Source organism: Panthera onca, chromosome B4 (genome assembly GCF_046562875.1).
Source record: "Panthera onca isolate mPanOnc1 chromosome B4, mPanOnc1 haplotype 2, whole genome shotgun sequence".
Taxonomy (NCBI): domain Eukaryota; kingdom Metazoa; phylum Chordata; class Mammalia; order Carnivora; family Felidae; genus Panthera; species Panthera onca.
The window spans coordinates 80073852-80091886 of NC_138345.1; the positions used below are offsets into that span (position 1 = coordinate 80073852).

Here is an 18035-nt window from a genome sequence, read left to right on the forward strand (position 1 = left end):
TGCTCTGTCTCTGAAAAATAAACTAAAAAAATAAAGGAACAAGCAAGACCTTATGTAGGTGGGAAAAGAAAGGTAAAACAACATAAACACTTTAAAACAAAACCACAGGTTGAATTGAGATTAGGGAGGAACAATTGGTTTGAGAGAGAGGGAGACAATCTGAATCAGGCTCCTGGCTCTGAGGGCAGTCCAGAGCAGACGGGGCTTGAACCGCAAGATCATGACCTGAGCCAAAGTTGGATGCTTAACCAGCTTGAGCCACCCAGACACCCCTGGAAGTAGTTCTAATACCAGGTGTTACTATAGAAGTTTTACACCGTAGGATCCTGGTTTAGTGAAAGCAAAAACTGGCTCTGAGCGCAGGAGTAAATCTTAGCCTAGTTAGAAGTAGGGTGTTTACAGTGGCCTCCGCAAGTATTTATTGCCAGCTATCTCCGGCTCCTAAAATATCTGGAACCAGGATTAGATGAGTATGGAAGGGAAGGAAGTCTGTGTTTCCAAGGTAATCAAAAGCTTGGGCGCAAGAATTTAATCCCCTAGCAAATGCTTAAATGTCCCCTATCCTATAGAGAAGGTTATCCAGCCTCAATTTTAAACCTAGCAAAAGAGAGGGGTATTGAGCTGTGAATGTATAGGTAGCCTTCACTTACCAGTTTTAAGAATCGAATTTTGAGGGTGCCTGGGTGGCTGTCAAACATCCCCATTTTTGTTCAGGTCATGCTTTGAGGATGGTGGCATCAAGCCCTGTGTCAATGTCAGTCTGAGTGTTGGAGCCTGCTTAAGATTTCTCCCTCTTCCCCCTCTCCCCATTTCAGGCTCTTTAAAAAATCTAATTTGTGACATGAAGTTACTAGCACCTCAGGCCACTAGACTGCAAAAAGCGTTCCTATTGAAAGTGAGGTTAATGCCTCTTCCGTTCTGTGTATTTTGCTACATGTTTTACAAATACAAGATTGTTAAAAAATCCCATACTCTAGATGAGGAAAATTACCTTGTTGAAGTTCTACAATCTCTGAAACATAACCCAGGTCACAGTCCACGGGTGTTCCACCTGTTCGGTGCGTTGGGTAGCCACGTACCAAGTTGTGTGCATACGTGGTGGTCTTCCGCACTACGGTATATCTTGAGTGCTTGGCATTTCTCCTGTTAGCTGTTTGCATCCCCAGTGTATCTCTAGAACTCAGGTGCTCAGTAAGTGTTGAATAAATGAAGGTCTGATTTTGCCTCCAGGTTAACCACTGCCCGATGTTCCCTCAGGTGAACTAATCCAGTTTTGTTTTTGTTTTTCTAATATTTATTTTTGGGAGACCGAGTGCAAGCAGGGAGGGGCAGAGAGAGAGGGAGACACAAAATCTGAAGCAGGCTCCAGGCTCTGAGATGTCAGCAGAGCCTGATATGAGGCTCGAACCCACGAAGTGTGGGATGATGACTTGAGCTGAAGTCGGACGCTTAACGGACTGAGCCACCCAGGTGCCCCGAACTAGTCCAGTTTCTGAACAGCTAATCCCGGGCTCTGCCCTTCACAACTAGATCCCACGTTTTCTATTTTTTTTTTTTTTTTTTAGAAAACAAAGTCGACAGGTTGTCTAAACTGTTTTTAAAAGATCTACTAGGAATCAGCTTTAAGTTGCTTTCATTCCCTAAATCTAGGCTAGAGACCATGTTCCTGGAAATCTATAGGCATAAGGATTCCACACCTCTTTTGATCACTGCCTTTTATGTCTCACAACTGTCTATGAGAACTTGAAAGTAAGTTTTCCTTGTTGGAATGGAGCTAGTCAAATTGAATAGAAAGGTAAATAGAAGTAAAATACCCTAAAGAGGTAATTGGTGTAATTCAATGACTAGAAAGATGGGGAACCACCTGACTCCAACTTGGGAGATGAAGGTGTCATGTCAAAAGTTTGGATTTTGATGTGATGGATTCTGAAACTTGTTTCTATATGTTTCTTTTTGAGAGACTGAGGGCCAGAGAGAGAGAGAGAGAGAGAGAGAGAGACCAGAGAATCCCAAGTAGGCTCTGCACAGAGCCTAATGCGGGACTCGAACTCACAAACTGGGAGACCATGACCTGAGCCCAAATCCAGAGTCAGATGCTTAACCAACTGAGCCACCCAGGTACCCCAGATTCTGACATTCAATCATGTTCTGCTTCAAGAGAAAAATAAGAGGCCCTAGATCTTCAAGGATCTAGAAAAGGGAGGGCCCCAAACAAGAGCAGGGTAGTGTGTCTAACATAACCAAGGAGATAGAAAATGTTACCAAAATTCATATCCTGCTCCATGCTGGAGCAGGTTTTGCCCAGACTTGGGTATGAAATCCCTTGAAACTCTGATGGCCAATCAAACTATCTCATTCCAATCAAGACCATCTCAGTCTTCTGAATAGAGCTCTGGCACAATCATGATGAGGAAGTCCTGCGGAAGTAGACAGCAGGGAGAGAACAAGAAAAAGGCCTGTGGGCATTCTAGGCTTTTCTGTTGCTCCAAAGATTGGGAAAGGAGAGGCCTAAACTTCAGAGACCTTGCACCAAGGGCGCAGTCAGTTTGGGCCGCAATCTCAGCTCTCTGAATCCTGGGCCACCCGGGAGGGTGGGCTTCCTCAGATCATCCACGGCGCCTGGCTCTGCAAAAGGAGATTAAGCAGGTAGGTCTCCACACTGCTCAAGCCCAAATTTCTTGCGTACCTCTCTCATACAGAGCTGTAGGGGAAAGAAACGAGCCTGGCAGGGTTCCCTCCCCATCACCACCAAGCGGTGAACTTGAAGTGCTCAGCTCGTCACCCTCTCTCGAGAAGGAAGACACAGTGGAAGGCTATTAGTGTAGAGCGCTTTATATATCAAAGCTCAAACAAGAGGAGGAGGTTGGAGCCCCGGGAAGCTGAATCACGGCAAAGAGATTCCAACCCTCCCCTCACGTGCTTGTCTCAAGGCAAGCCTTCCTGAACACGCTGTGGACCCTCCAAACGTCAGGTTTCCCACTGTCCCCTTCTGGTCTAGAGAACCCAGTTCCTTCTGGGCCTCAGGGTTGGGGAGTACCTTGATCGGAAGGGACTAAAGGAAATCTCCATCACAGTCCCACCCCTTCGGCCAGCTCAGTCTGTGGCCTCCATCTTGGTCCCCCGGGGCACCAGGAAGATGGCCCCATCAGCGGCCTGTTGCAAAGCATACTCTTCAGGGGAGTAGCTGTTGCCGGCTTCATCCCGCAGGTGCTGGAAAATGTCACAGTACAGCTCTGTCAGCTGTTGGCGCATGACCTCCAGGGTCCGGTCGGCTTCCCCTCTGGCCCGGAGGAGCCGCTCCCGCTCGCTGCCCAGCCTCTCCAGTTCCCGCTCCAACTGCACGATGGTCTCCAACTTTCTCTTGCGACAGTTCTGGGCGGCCACCTTGTTCTTACCCCGCCGTCGGATGTCCCGGACCAATGCCAGCTGGCTCTCCGTCAGTGGGTACCGCGCCAACAGCTCATTAAAGTCATCTACCGGCAAGTTGACAATCTTGTCCGTCGGGAAGGGAATCTTCATGGCCAGGGCCCGTCGCTCATCCCGACTCCCCGCCTCCCCCCGTGCAGTGGACTTGGCCCGCACAGGGCCTGAGGAGGGTTCTAAGGCTAAGGGGGTCTCTGCAGGTGGCAAGGCATAGTTGGGGTGGGCTAAGGAATTGGGCATAAGTGAGTAGGGGTACTCCACCGGGTACATCTCTACATACTCGCCGCGCCGTCGGCCAGCCTCTGTCCCCTCCAGCTCAAGAGATTCAGCATCGCTATAGTTGAGGGATAATCCTGAGTCAGATTCTGGGTCTTCTTGAGGCTTGGGGGGCCCCCCTGGCAGCCCAATGTCCAGGAGAGCCAAAGGATCTGAGAGGGGCTCACTGAGCAGACCGGAGAGAGTCAGTGGCTTGGAGACTGGTATGGCCATGTTGCCATAGGAGTATGAGGGGTCTGGGACATGAGATGTGGGTGCTGGGAGCTCATAGGGTGGTGGAGGAAGGGAGAAGCCAGCATCTGGGTGGATTGAGCAGGGGCAGTAACTTGGGGGCGGTGGGGGTCCAGGGTATGGGGCCTGGGCAGGGGGCTCAAACGACGTCTCACTTGGAGCATTTAGTCCCTGCAAAAAAAGCCATAAAGAAGTTTTGGAGACAGGCTGAGGAAGAGAAACCAGCTCTCTCTCAGGATCAAGCTGGGTCCTTCTGAAAGACACAGTGAGATAATAACAAGGGAACAGAAAGGTGCTAAGAAATCACCCAAAGCTTCTTGTAAGGTTGCAGCGCAGCTATTTTAAGCAGAAAGCAGCTTAAACTTGAATGAAAGTCACTGAAGTCCGACTTCAGGAAAGACTATCTAATGTTGCAACAACATGGAATCTCCTCTTCAGAAGTTCTTACTGGGTTGAAATGGCTGCTCTTCCTTTATTTCCTTCAGGAACACAAGAAGTTGTTATCTATAATGACCCCCTCAGACGCCTTTCCTGCTATGGATATCTGGGGTCAAAGGGTCAAGTTCAGACCCTGGTCATGCCCTGGGTGCCCAGCAGAGGGAGCTGCTGCATGGGAGGAGGGCTTAGGGCAGATCCTGAGGACCCAGGCACAGTGGCAGGGGAGAGAAGGGGGGGTAGGGGGGCAGGCAGAGCCAGGCCTGGGGGCCAAGAGGCACCTTGGGGAGCTGCCACTAGCTCTACCCTCTCCTCTTCAGTCCCTCTGTCCCTGCCCAGGTGCAGAGAGGAGGAGAGAACATGCTGGAAACAGAGCCCCCAACCCACATGGAGGAGCCACCGTGCTCCAGCCCAGCTGGGGACAAAGGCATCATTGTGAGGCCAACAGACACCCCTTTGTCCAACTAGCAGGAGGCGAGGACCCCGTCATAGTCTGACCACCCCCCTTCCCGAGGCCCCTGAACTATTGCTCTACTACCTGAGGGAAAGGGGCCCCGGCATCTGAGGGCAAGGGGAGGAAATGAAGGAAGAAGATGGGCAGGATTGGAGGAGAGGGGGTTCAGAAGGGAAGAAGGTGAGAAAGGGTAGGCGGGGCAGGAGGTGGGGTAGAATGATGTGAGCAGAGTGGCTGCTGGGAGCGCTTACACCCCCCAATCAGATTCTTCCACCACTCCTATCCCCTGCTCCTCTACACCCCTTTCCCCTTAATGTTCTGGTCTTTCATCCGGATCCCCCTCCTACTCCGACCCTTCCTTTTCCAGTCCCTGGAAGCTTCCCTGTTTGCTCTAGTCCCCTGCCTTCGTCCCAGCCAGCCTCCCTGCTTCTCTGCTCTTCCCTCCCCCAGGTTCCCCCAGCCCCGCTCACCTGCAGCTCAGTGATGGACATGATCTCTTGCCAGGTCAGTTCCATCTCGCCCAGCTCCAGAGTGGGCAACTGTGTCACCCTGTTCCTGCTCTGCTGGGGAGGACACGGGGGCATCCTACTGGGCCAGGGCCTGGTCCAGGGTCCCCAAAGCCCAAAAGGCCCCTGCAACCTGTGGCAAAGGAGAAACAGGCTTTGAAAAAAGAAAAAAAAAAAGAGAAGAAAAGGCCCCTCGAGTGCCCAGCAATTTTGTCCTGCCTCCATGGAGAATTCCCTGCAGCCTCGCCTGAGAGAAGGACAGGCCTCATCCCCCCAATTATGTTGTCCTCATCAACCAACTCCTTAAGCAAAGGCTTGTCTGCGGTGTGATCTCTGCCTCACCTGCTGTGGCTGTAGTCGGTTCCTTTGGGAGCACAGTAGGGCTTCACCTTCTTTTTCAGACAAGACACCTCCTTCTCTTCCTCCTACTTCTTACTCCCCCAAAACCATATCGCTGGGCAGGGCAGAAGTCACATCTTCTGGTTTGTTTTGGTTTGGTTTTTTTCCCTTGTTCTGGGGCAACATCAGGGATCACTCTGGCTTTCCTCCTCTGTCCTCAGTTTTCCTCCTCTGTCTCATGTTCTCAAGATGAGAGTAAGTGCTTGGGGATCCCCAAGGAGTGTGTTGTGGGAAGAGCCAAGCAGACAGCCCCTCCCCTTCTCTGAGATATGGCCCAGGCCTGGTGGCTGATAGCAGCCCTGCCTTCTCCTCCTATCCTGGCTCTGGGCTCCCCTGCTTGTGCCAGATAAGAGGTTTATCAGCTGGAGGCAGCAGAGGAGGAATGGTCTCTGGGGACACTGGACCTCTCTGTCCTATGTCCCTGCAGGGTCATCTCAGCCATACCCCAACCCACACAGTCAGGCTTCCAGGGTTCCTAAAGGGACAATCATAGCAGAGACCTATTAAGAACTACCAAGAACTGCGCTGATGTTTTCACCATCGTTATTAGTTTATGAGATTGATTTTCACCAAGATCCTATAATGTCCATTCAGAGAGTGACACCCAACCTGGGAAATAACAGGCTCAGGTCTGGAACATACTAGCTAACTCTGCTAGCCTGTACTGGCCTCTCACACCCCTTCCCATCCCACTCTTGTGTGTCCATACTCCGGTCCTCTATTGGTGGTCTACCGTCCCATATTGGCCAGTCAGTTCTGTGGAATCTCTTTTCTCCTCTTCTGGGGAATATCCTTTAGAGCCTTACATACACACTCCCCTTCACACCCTCACCCCCCGCTTTCTTTGATGTGGGTTCTAGCTGCTGGTCAGCCACAAAGCAGCAGTGTGAGGTTGGGCAAGGCCATCGCACTTCTCTGAGCTTCTGTTTCCTCATTTATAAAACCAGGGAGTTGGATAAATTGAACTCAGAGGTCCCTTTCTGCTTGGGCAGCTTAACATTCTCAACAAACCCTCACCCCTACCTTCATCTTCCTCTTTATCTGCCCCTCTCCTCATCCTACCTCCCTATTCCCAACACCCATCTCCCTGCATCTGTTCTCTCTGCCTTTGGCAAGAGATTCCAAGTAGATTTTGCAGGGGCCTCCCAATATCTTAGGGCCAGACCCAGCACCCTACCCCTGCCATATAAGTAAAGGCAGGCAGGCTAGGGGGTGGGAGAAACTTCTAAAGGGACAGAGGATAGGACTGGATGACTTCAAATTACATGACCTTAGATCACCACAAAGATGGCCTATCACAGCTATCTAATATGGAATTCACTCTTTGACTTACCCCAAATTAGCAAGAATTACAAATTATCCTTTTAAAGCTGGATCTACCCTAGCCCTTGCCCCCACCTCTTTGTTACAGTGCTATCCCCAGAGCTGGGAGCTGGTGTAGGCACAGGCCCTTGGCCAGTGGGCAAAGTGGGTGGGGTGTTTATGTCTGTCCAGGATGCCATTTCAACACCGGAACCCCACCCTCCCCCACCCAGGTTCTGGAGGAAATTGCCCAAAGGCAAAGTGAATGGAGAAGGGGTTTAGGGGTTTAGGGGGCAGGGACAATGCTTCTTGCCTCATAGTCCTTCTGCCCCTCTGCCCTCTGCCCCCCCACCCCCACCCCTTCTCCCTCCTTGTATCTTCCTGGATCTGACTCTTAGGTGCAGTTCAAAGATCCTGCCCTAGGAGGCAGGAGACCAGGTTCTATGGCCTTCCAAATGTGTGACTTTGGCCAAATCACTTCCCCATTCAGTTTCTTCCATTAAATGGAAACAGGACCCTAGAAGCTCTTTGCTATGAGAGGCAGTATCTGGCTTCTAGTTCAGGCAGTCACAAACTGGACGATGCACTGCATTCATCCATCATACTTGTAAAAACACAGGCTCCTTCCTGCAAGCCATCCTAGACCTACTGAATAGAATTCATAGGTGCAGGTACCCAGCAATCAGCATTTTAACAAGTGCCCTAGTGTTTCTGATGCCAGAAGCCCACCCCACCTTGAGAAACGCTCAACTAGTCCAGCCATATGTATTTACAGGAAAGAACACAAAGCCAGAAAAGAACCTGGCAAATGATCTCCAGACTTCTCTTAGCTTCAAACCCATGACCCAGGCAAGGCTGGATTCTAGGCTGCCCTGGTCTCTGAGACTAGATATCAGTCCCTTCTCATGAAGACCAGGAGCTCAATCTGCCTTGCACCTTTGAGACAAGGAAATGAGAATCCAGAAGGGTCCCTCAGGGAGGCAAAAGGTCAGGGAAGAGGGAGTTGATGAGAATCTCTGGACCAGCTCCAACCATCTCCCTGGTGCCGCGTCAAGTTTGTACCAGGCCAAAGGGGAGTGGTATGTTTTCCCCTAAATACTCAGGGATTGGTAGTGGTCTATACACCAGGTATAGTCCCCTCTCGGTCTTAGGAGCCTACCTTTCTAAGGATGGGACTGGAAGACGGGCTGGCAGCTAGTGATACAGATCAGGGAGGAGGGTGTAGTCAGAATTGGATCAAACAGAACATCACAGAGGACGCAGAAGCTGGACAGATCCTGGGAAAGGAGAGTGAGCCTCCCCGTGTCCCTTTTGCTTTACAGTAAACAGTTCCCAGTTTCCAGTTTCACCTGCACTTTGAGGTCACACAGCCATCTTCCTCCCCACCAACATGTATCAGGTAGGACTGAAGCCATCTTCAGGGACTATAATCCATCCTCCTTACTGTGATCCTGATGGTCCTACCCAGAAAGATCTTATCACAGGAAAGTGATCACAGAATGATATGGAGCTTTCTGCTTAAGGATTCGAGATGAGGACCATTTGGGAAGGGATGCCTTGATGGGAAGACAGAGATAGAGAGGGTGCTTGCTTCTGGGATCCTGTTCTGAGGCTTGTTAGACCACCCCGCCTCTCCAGGTGTCAACAGAAGCAGTGAAAGAATGGGCACGGATCAGCGACACCTGGGGTGTTGGAGAGGCAAGTGAGCAAGCTATTTAGAGAGGTTAAGAAGAATCCCAAAAGAGGGAGAGGCACATAGAGGTAAAATAGAGAAACAGAATGGAAGAAAAGGGGAGAGAGATTTGCTCAGAGTGAGGATTAGTCTCCTGGGGGCATACATGACTCAGACAGGTGTATGGGAACAGGGGAGAAAGGCCTACGTCTCTGTTATCCTCACTCAGTCCCTAGAAACCAAACCCTGGTCATTTGGGGGCCAATGACTAGAGAGAATCCCAGCCCCAGTAGATCTGATACCTCTCCTCTTCTGTTCCACGGCTACCCTGCCTCCTACTTCCCAAGCTGCTAAGATTTCCAGTCTGAAGGAACCGCACTGGGGGCCAGATGCCTTCCTCTCCCTGCTGGTTCCAGCTGATCTCTAACTGCCCCGGGGGCCTGGGAGAAGTGAGGGGGGCAAAGGAGGCAAGACCTCAACAGCCCTGCGCCCACCACTCCATCCTGCTGCCGTGGTTGGCAGCGATCCAGGCATCCGGTGTCTCCGATTCCTCACCTTCCCCCAAATCTTCCCAGCTGGCCGGACAGGGCAGTGATGGACGGGAGTAGGGAAGGACGGTGCCAAATACCTGAGAGTCTATCGGCTCTCCAGGGGCAGCCCCCTGCCAAAGGGTTCTGCCTCAGCTCCTCAGAGGTGCCTTGGAGGACCCCTGCCTGGTCCCCATCTACAGCCTCTCACCCCAAGCCTCTCAGAGTGCCCCAGAAGCCATCAAGGTCTTCTCCCAGATGAATTCCCAAAGATGTCAAATTCCTAAACCCAGGGCAGCCTGGGAAGCCCTGAGATCTCCTAGGGACGTGAGGAAAGTTGGTTCTTTTCTCCCTCTGCCACCTCCACCTCCCCAGCTCGCCCCTCGGGGGATCCCACTGAAATCCCCCTCCCACCCCGCCCGTCAGGCACCTGTGCAGGGTCCAAGCAGAGTGAGGAGAGAGATGTGGCTCCGGGGTGCTGTCTCTGGGGAGGCTGGGCCTGGGCTGACACCTCCTGGGTGAGGATCTCTGCTACCTCTGAAAACGGGGGAGGGCTGCGCCCCGCCCCCGGGCCATTACTGAGCACTGAGTATGGAGGGAGAGCGCCCGGCGGCGCACCAGCCTCCACTGTGAAGCCCTCGGCCTGAGTTCTCCGTCCTTCCTCCAACCCTCCCCTTTCCCCGTGGCCCTCCTCTCCTCCTGCCCCTTCTGGCCAAGAGAGGAAACTTGAGCCCGGTGTGGTTTCTGCCCACACCCCGCCCCCACCTTGTTCCCCGGCCAGCGGGGGCACACACGGTTCCCAGCGGCTCCCAGCCCTCCTTTTGAGCCCAGGAGTCCCGCCAGGCCTGCGTTTCTCCTATGCACAGGATGAATTCCAACCCGGTAGCCCGCTCCAAAGTGACCTCTAAACTTTATACAGGTCGCAACCTCCTTCCTTCTGCCCTCTTGACTCTCTCTGAGACAGGGAAACTGAGTCACAGCGAGGTGGATGGCAGCGCAAGATAAGGACCTAATGTCTAGTGTCCCAGCTGCTTAGGCAGGTGGGCATGGAGGGCGCTGCTTTTATTTAAGGAAAGCCTGGGTTCTGGGAAAGAGGCAGGGGAGCTCTTTTGGGGAGGAGGGGCAGTTGCTGCTTTGATGTGTCCTTTCACCTGTAGCCCTCTCCCCTCCCCCAGCAGCCTCAGATGTCCTAGGACAAAGGCCTCTTTCTTGGCCAGGTTTGTTGTCAGTGTGTGAGGGGAGTTGGATGTGTGTGGGGGCGCCCAGAAGGGACATTATTCACCTCTCTTAAAGGGGGCCCTGGGTGCCAGGCCGGGCACCCGAACACATGGCAGCCGCATACTCTGGACAGGCCAGGACACCTGTATAGGGTATCAGGTTCATCCCCAGCACCCACAGCAGCTCTTTCTCAGGCCAGTAAGTACTCCCAGAAGTCACTCCATCATCCCTTGGCCTCCAACACACAACCCAAGACCCAGGCCAAACAGATCTCTCTCTGGAGACTAGAAGAGGCTTCCTTCCTCCTAGCTTACTTTTACTGACTCTTAGCTGTCAGGAAAGTCCCTCCTATGTCTAGCTTCAGTCCTTACAGCTGCAGCTGAGGCTTTTTCTCTGTTTTTTTCTTCTTATAATGTTCAAGTTATACTGGAAACAAAGAGTGGGAGGCAGACAGGTGTCACCCCAAGGCAGAGCTGGCACCCAGCCAACATCCTCTGATAGGCTCCTGTTCACTGTTCAAATAATGGGAATGTTCTGTTTCCTTTGGTAACGCATAGCTGCTGGGAGTCCTCCTCCAAGTGTTCCCCACCCCTACAGCCTTACATCAACCCCACTTCTCCCTTAGGACCTTCCACAGCCAGCAGCACAAGCAAGCAACTCAAGCGGCAGTTTGATACGGCTTCTTTGCATCCTTCTTGCAGCCTGTGTGTGTGGGACTGATCAACACCCACCCCAAACCCATGGTTACATCCTTTGGATTCCATCTCCTGCCCAGGAGATGATGATTCTACATGCGTGATCTGTGTAGGACAGGAGGGGACCCACGGCTTCATTGCACGGCACATGTGGGTCCGGAATCTCTTGATGACCTGGCCGTGAATCTGGGTCACATACCTGGAATCTGGGCATTCAGACACAGCTCTCTCAGTGGCATACTTATTCTGGCCCCTCAGAGGGGATGAAGGGTGGCGATAGTCACACTGGTGGCTGATTAAATAATGATATCAGGTTACAGCTAGTCAACAGACAGTTATTGAATGAAAACTACCGGTTCAGGCCACGGTTGTGGCATTGCAGATACAACTGTGGATAACACGAGCCTCATCGCTCGTTAATTCATTCAACAAATATTTATTGAGTGTCTGCTATGTGTTATACTCCAGGAACACGAAGATGAATAAGACATAGTCTATGTCCTCACTCACAGTCTAGTTGGGGAATGACACTAATAAAGGTCTATATAAAGTGCTTTGGGGGAGCCTAGGTGGCTCAGTTGGTTAAGTGTCCAACCTTGTCTCAGGTCATGATCTCGCCATTTGTGAGTTCGAGCCCTGCGTCAGGCTCTGTCCTGACAGCTTGGAGCCTGGAGTCCACTTCGGATTCTGTGTCTCCCTCTCTATCTCAGCTTTCTCCCCTGCTCACACTCTGTCTGTCTCTCAAAAATGAATAAACGTTAAAAAAAAAAAAAAGAAAAGAAAAAAAAAAGTGCCGTGGAGTCGAATTTCTGCTTTGTGAAATTCAGGAAAGGCTTCACAGAGGAGGTGACGATTGAGCTGGGCTGTGGAGAATGACTAGGGGTTCACCAGACAGAGAGGGGGAGAAGGGTGTTCCAAGCAAAGGTATGAAGGAACAGAGGCATAAAATGTGAAATAGTTCTTTGGGTCTACTAGGGTGGGGTGTGGGGTAGGAGCAGTGGAAGAGAAGCCTGGGAAGTTCGGAGCTAGATTGTAAAGTCTTGAAAGTCAAGCTAGGGAGGCAGTTTCCTACTTATTTCAGGGGGACAGACACGATCATGTACAGCAAACCGAGTGAACAGACAGTGTTCACTGAGGTGACTGGCCAGACAAAAGTGTCTCTCCCACCTCTCCCCGACTCTCCTCCTGTAGGAAGAGGCCATTACATCTGTTCCCAGGCTGTGTCCTGCCTCCAGAGCATCCTTTACAGCCTTCAGGGGGTGGGAATGATTCCTTCAGCTTCCGCCTCTCAGATTCCTGATGTCCAGAGTCAACAGCCTTCTTCTTCTTCTTCTTCTTTTAATGTTTATTTATTTATTTTTAGAGACAGAGACCATGAGCAGGGAGCCGGAGAGAGGCAGAGAGAGAGGGGGGGAGAGAGAGAAAATCCCAAGCAGGCTCCACACCGTCAGCACAGAGCCTGACGCCGAGCTTGAACTCACAAACCGTGAGCTGAAATCAAGAGTCAGACGCTTAACCAACTGAGCTGCCTGGGCATCCCCAAAGTCAACAACCTTCTATCTTAAGTCTTTGCCTTAATTTACGATTAACAGGGAATTAGGAACCTGAATGGGTTGGATCGTGCCTGTGGCTTGGCAAGGCAAGATACCTGAGAGTTTCCTATCTCAAGATTCTCCCCCTTCAGCAAAGGTAGCAGACAGAACATGGAGAAAAACATAGCAACAGATCTTTACTGTTATACCACTCTCCATCCATGCTGCTCACCTATCCCCAGAAGGCTGACTTGTCACCCCTGATGAATCCACCCCCCACCCTCACTCCAACGCATGTGCACACCACCACCAGCATCAGGTCAAGCCACAAGCAATGTTGCCAAACACCCCACTGGGTTATGCAACCAGCTTCCCGAGTAGGGCGGGGTAAGTAGAGGTGGAACCAGGGGAGGGCCATGGGTCCCAGAGGGAGATGGCTGCCTTGCCTGCTTGCCTGCTGGTCTGACCGCAGTGGCCCCAGGGGGCGGGGGCAGGCCTGGACCTTTATCAGTGCCCTGCAGGGCTGCACCCGCCACCCCCCGGCTTCCTCTCTCAACAGACGGAAAGGGGAGGCAGCCACAGGAGGCAAGGGGAGGGCTGGGCGTTATCCTAGGCACCAGAGCCTGGCGGTTACCCCGGATGGCTGGGGGAGGTAGGGATGGGGGGTCTGGGACCCCGGAATAGTTGAGGCCCCTCTTACTAAAGTAAACTGAGGCCCAGGTAGTAGAACCAGATCTCCTAAACCATCCATTGTTTTCTTCCTTGTGTTCTAGTTTGGGTGAGGATCATATAAAACGGTCTTTGAAGAGGTTGCTTTGCAGTGGTAAGAATTCTTAGAGGATTGACTCAGGCAGGAGTTGAGGGGAGACTGAGTCCCACTGTCAGACCAAGAAACCTTGGAGCTTATGGGCCTAAGGTGTTGGGTAAGACTGAGGTTCCCAGACTCCGGCATCTAAGAGCTATGTCCTGATAGCAGAACCTAGCCGTGAACCCCAAATGGATGAAGGCTAATAGATAAGTCCAGAGTGGCCCTGAAGGAATAACCCCCAGGGCTCACTTCTAAACCTCCAAAGAGATGTGAGCATGACACTTAGCGGAATGCAGGAGGACCAGATCCTGAATCCTGAGGCCTGGGCTTAAGTCAGCATTTCCAGGCGATGTGCCTTGCGGCAGCCCACCCTTTCCGAGCTTTGTCTCCCCACCTGAAAAATGGAGATAATGATGATAATACCTATTTGGTGGTGTTGTTGGGCAGATGAAAAGGAATCAACAGGAAATTGGAGTCTGTTATGGTCGGGGAGAGGGAAGCTTCAAAGCCTGAGGCTGCAGGGCCTCAGGGGCTTGAGGGATAAGAAGACCCATCTGGAGGCCACACTCCTGTGGAGAGACGCTTGGAACAGAATGGCAGCCAGTGGGCAGCCTGACTCTGGGAGACATCTAGGCCTAGGATGCAGCAGTTGGTTGGGGAGAGTGGTGGCTAGACTTCCAGGAACTAGCCCTCAGGCCATGGCTCTCCCACCGGCACTATTGGGCGGGGACAGTTTTAGCCACACGATGGGCACAGGGCCAGCCTTATGGGCTTCAGCCACCTTCCAGGAACCCAAAACCCCTACCCCCACCTCACCCTGTCGCAATCCTCTGCAGGGGCGGGGCTGCCTAGGAAGTGCCACCCTCTGCTCCTTACAGGATGAAAGGCTTGATGCCTATTTTTTTTTTTTTTTAATTTTAATGTTTATTTTTGAGAGAGAGAGAGACAGAGCGTGAGTAGGGGAGGAGCAGAGAGAGAGAGGGGGAGACACAGAATCCGAAGCAGGCTCCAGGCTCTGAACTGACAGCACAGAGCCCTAAGCGGGGCTCAAACCCACAAACTGCGAGATCATGACCTGAGCCAAAGTCAGACGCTTAACTGACTGAGCCACCCAGGTGCCCCTAAATCTTTTCTTTTCTTTCCTTCCCTTCCCCTTTCTTTCTTTCTTTCTTTCTTTCTTTCTTTCTTTCTTTCTTTCTTTCTTTCTCTCTCTCTTTCTTTCTTTCTTTCTCTTTCTTTTCTTTCTTTCTTTCTTTCTTTCTTTCTTTCTTTCTTCCTTCCTTCCTTCCTTCCTTCCTTTCTTTTCTTTCTTTCTCTTTCTTTCTTTCTTTCTTTCTTTCTTTCTTTCTTTCTTTTCTTTCTTTCTTTTGAGAGTGCATGAACTGGGGGATGGAAGGGAGGGGAGAGAGAGAGAATCTGAAGCAGGCCCCATGCCCAGCCCAGAGCCTGATTTGGGGCTTGATCTCACGACCCTGAAATCATGACCTGACCTGGAATGTTTAACCAACTGAGATGTTTAACCCACTGAGCTATCCATGTGCCCCTAAATATTTTATTTTTGAAGTTTATTTATTTATTTTGAGAGAGAGAGAGTGTGTGTGTGTGTGAGTGGGAGAGGAGCAGAGAGAGAGGGAGAGAGAGAGAGAATCCCAAGCAGGGTCCACACGGAGCCAGAGTCGGGGCTCCAACTCACAAACGGTGAGATCATGACCTGAGCCAAAACCAAGAGTCAGATGCCCAATTGACTGAGCCACCCAGGTGCCCCTAAATATTTTATTTTCTAATATTTTATTGTGTATATGAGTTTGTGCTTTATTATATTCCCCTGTAATAGAGATGGTGTAAACTGTATTGTACAAAACTTGACTCAGGCACTATAGCATTAAGACTAAGAACATGAATTTTAGGGGCACCTGGCTGGCTCAGTCAGTGAAGCACATGACTCTTGATCTTGGGATTGTGGGTTTGATCCCCACATTAGGTGAAGAGATTACTTAAATTAAAATCTTAAGGGGCACCCGCCTGGCTGGCTTAGGCGGAAAAGCATGCAACTCTTGATCTTGAGGTCGTGAATTTGAGCCCCATATTGGGTGTAGAGATTACTTAAACAAATAAAAACTTTTAAAAAAAACCTTTAAAATTTTGTTTTCTAAAGTTTTTATTTGTTTAAGTAATCTCTATACCCAGTGTGGGGCCCGAACTCACAACCCCAAGATCAAGAGTCATATGCTCTTCTGACCAAGCCAACCAGGCACCTCCCCAATTTTTTCTTAAAAGTTTATTTATTTTGAGGGGCGCCTGGGTGGCGCAGTCGGTTAAGCGTCCGACTTCAGCCAGGTCACGATCTCGCGGTCCGTGAGTTCGAGCCCCGCGTCAGGCTCTGGGCTGATGGCTCGGAGCCTGGAGCCTGTTTCCGATTCTGTGTCTCCCTCTCTCTCTGCCCCTCCCCCACTCATGCTCTGTCTCTCTCTGTCTGAGAAATAAATAAACATAAAAAAATTTTTTTTAATGTTTATTTATTTCTCAGACAGAGAGAGAGAGAGAGAGAGCGCGAGCGAGTGCACACATGTGGGCAAGTGGGGGAGGGGCAGAGAGAGAGGGGGACAGAGGATCTGAAGCCAGCTCTGCGCTCAAACTCATGAACTGTGACATGGTGACCTGAGCCGAAGTCAGACACTTAACTGACTGAGCCACCCCGGTGCCCCCTGCCAACCCCCTTTGTTCTAAGAGCATGAATTTTGAAATTGGAAGCGCCTGCACTCTGACAATCACTTTGAGATCTCAAGCAAATTATTTAATCTCTCTGAGCCTAATTTTACCCACCTAGTAATTTGGGGGATAATAACAATACTTATATGTTATTGTGAAAAATAAATTAGTTAAAAACCAGGTATATATGTTTAATTCAGTGATTCAGTGCCTGGGATATAGTGAGCACCATTAAATGGTACATATGTATGTGGCACATCTGATATTATTATTAAGTAATTAAATTATTACATTAAATTGTTGTTAACTAGTAGATAAACATCTTATTGAGAAGGATTGCATTTCATGTTTTGTCTTTTTTATATATACAAGGTGTCTAGTTCTGAGCATAAACATTCTCACTCAATCAACAAATATTTCTAGAGTACTTACCAAGTTGCTAAATTTGGAGGATACCAAGAAAACTAAGTCGTGATTTTTGCCTTTGGGCACTCACAGTCTAATGGTGCAGACGCATGTATAAACAGATTAGTGGATATGGCCAGTGATGTGAGAATAGGTAAGTTAATTTTGGGGGGAATGAAGGAAAAGGGGCAACTATTTTAGGGAAGGCCTTGGAGAGGAGGTAACCTCTCAACTAGTCTTGAAAGATGGAAAAATCTGAATTTCCTAGGGAGAAAAATGAGTGACAACATACTGGGCAGAAGAAACAATATATGCAAATGCACAGTTGTGGGGGGAAAGCCTGTTAGATTTGACCAGTTACATTGTATGGAAACCCCAATGTTGTAAAAAGAGGTTTGGGTGGAGAGGAAGTTTCCTGACGTTTTCTGGGACAGCCGAATGGATCTTAGTGAAGAGATTCAGGGCCCACACCCTGCCTGGAGGCTAGTTGCCTATCAAAGTTCTCAGATAGCCCCCTCCCTCCAAGTACCTTGGGCCAATTTGGGTTGACCTCCCCTGGGAAAACTTAGAGGGCTTCACTGAGGTTCTTCCAGTCTCTAGGAGTGACCATCTTGGCCAAAACTGACAAGGAGGGGACATTCTGGGGTTCTCTTCACCTTGGTGAGCCTGGGCTCACCTTTATGTAGCACAGGGAGACACTGGATGAAAGTTGCCTAATTTGCCCCGTGCCTCTGGGCCCCTTCCAAAATTTTCTTGTATTTAAAGCTTCTTCCAAAAAGCCGTTCTTCACACTAGGGACTCACATTTTCCCTGTTGGCAATTCTTAAGTGTGTTCTCCCTGTTTGCAGCTGAAACCATGCTCGTAACCTGTATATCCTGGTCATATTTTCCCCAAAGAGATCACTTGCCAGAGAATGAGACACCCACAAGGAGGAAGGTGGAGGGCTCCTGGCCTTGTCTTCCCCAAACTATCAGGTTTCCTTTTCCAGAATGAAGGGACAGAAGAAAAGAGACAGAGATCCAGACTGAGGATTGGTGGAGAGCCAGAAGCTCAGTTACCCGGACAAGAAATGAAAAGCAGACTTCATTGTTTCTTACTCTCTGGTGGGAGGAGAGGTGGAAAGAAGAAATAAGGAAAGACCAAGGGTTGGAGAAGAAAAGAAAGCTGGAACAATTTAATCCAGATAAAATCTGAAATGTCCAAGTAACTTACCTTCTGTGCACCATTTTCTGCTTTTTCTTTTCATACCCTAACACCACTCCTCCCACCCAATTACCCCTTTTTCCTCAAGGACCTCTAAACCATTGGTACTATGTCTCTATTTTATTCTTTAAATAATCCATCAACTGCCCTTCATATCCAGAACTATAAACTTGCAACACTGTTAACTTCTTTGCCCTTTCCCCCCTCCATTCAACTTTCCTGGGGAAGAAAAAAAAAAA

General features: G+C 50.2%; 1 protein-coding gene and 1 long non-coding RNA gene across 5 annotated transcripts; one reads left to right on the forward strand and one right to left on the reverse strand.

Annotated features, from left to right (window-relative positions):
- Positions 1 to 1962: 1962 nt before the first annotated feature.
- On the reverse strand, positions 1963 to 9924 carry NFE2 (nuclear factor, erythroid 2). Of its 4 annotated transcripts, none has more exons than XM_060657405.3 (4): positions 9656 to 9924; positions 5668 to 5779; positions 5290 to 5458; positions 1963 to 4101 (listed from the first exon to the last, which is right to left on the reverse strand). In XM_060657405.3, exons 3-4 carry the CDS (start codon positions 5401 to 5403, stop codon positions 3094 to 3096), a joined length of 1122 nt encoding a protein of 373 aa, XP_060513388.2. In that variant the 5' UTR covers positions 5404 to 5458; positions 5668 to 5779; positions 9656 to 9924; the 3' UTR covers positions 1963 to 3093. The 4 variants fall into 4 exon arrangements, with proteins under 4 accessions (XP_060513388.2, XP_060513389.2, XP_060513387.2 ...); XM_060657406.3 differs by having other exon boundaries at positions 5668 to 5838; XM_060657404.3 differs by having other exon boundaries at positions 5668 to 6199.
- On the forward strand, positions 4869 to 17800 carry LOC144616905 (uncharacterized). The gene is made up of 3 exons (XR_013556755.1): positions 4869 to 4999; positions 8349 to 8425; positions 17582 to 17800. It is a non-coding gene; the product is annotated as an uncharacterized LOC144616905 (long non-coding RNA).
- Positions 17801 to 18035: the final 235 nt, after the last annotated feature.

Excerpts from the sequence above, each read along its gene's own strand:
- NFE2 (XM_060657407.3), bottom strand. The coding sequence starts at position 5,403 with ATGCCCCCGTGTCCTCCCCAGCAGAGCAGGAACAGGGTGACACAGTTG. Across the intron at positions 4,102-5,289 it reads TGTCCATCACTGAGCTGCAG|GGACTAAATGCTCCAAGTGA; the intron begins GTGAGCGGGGCT and ends CTTTTTTTGCAG.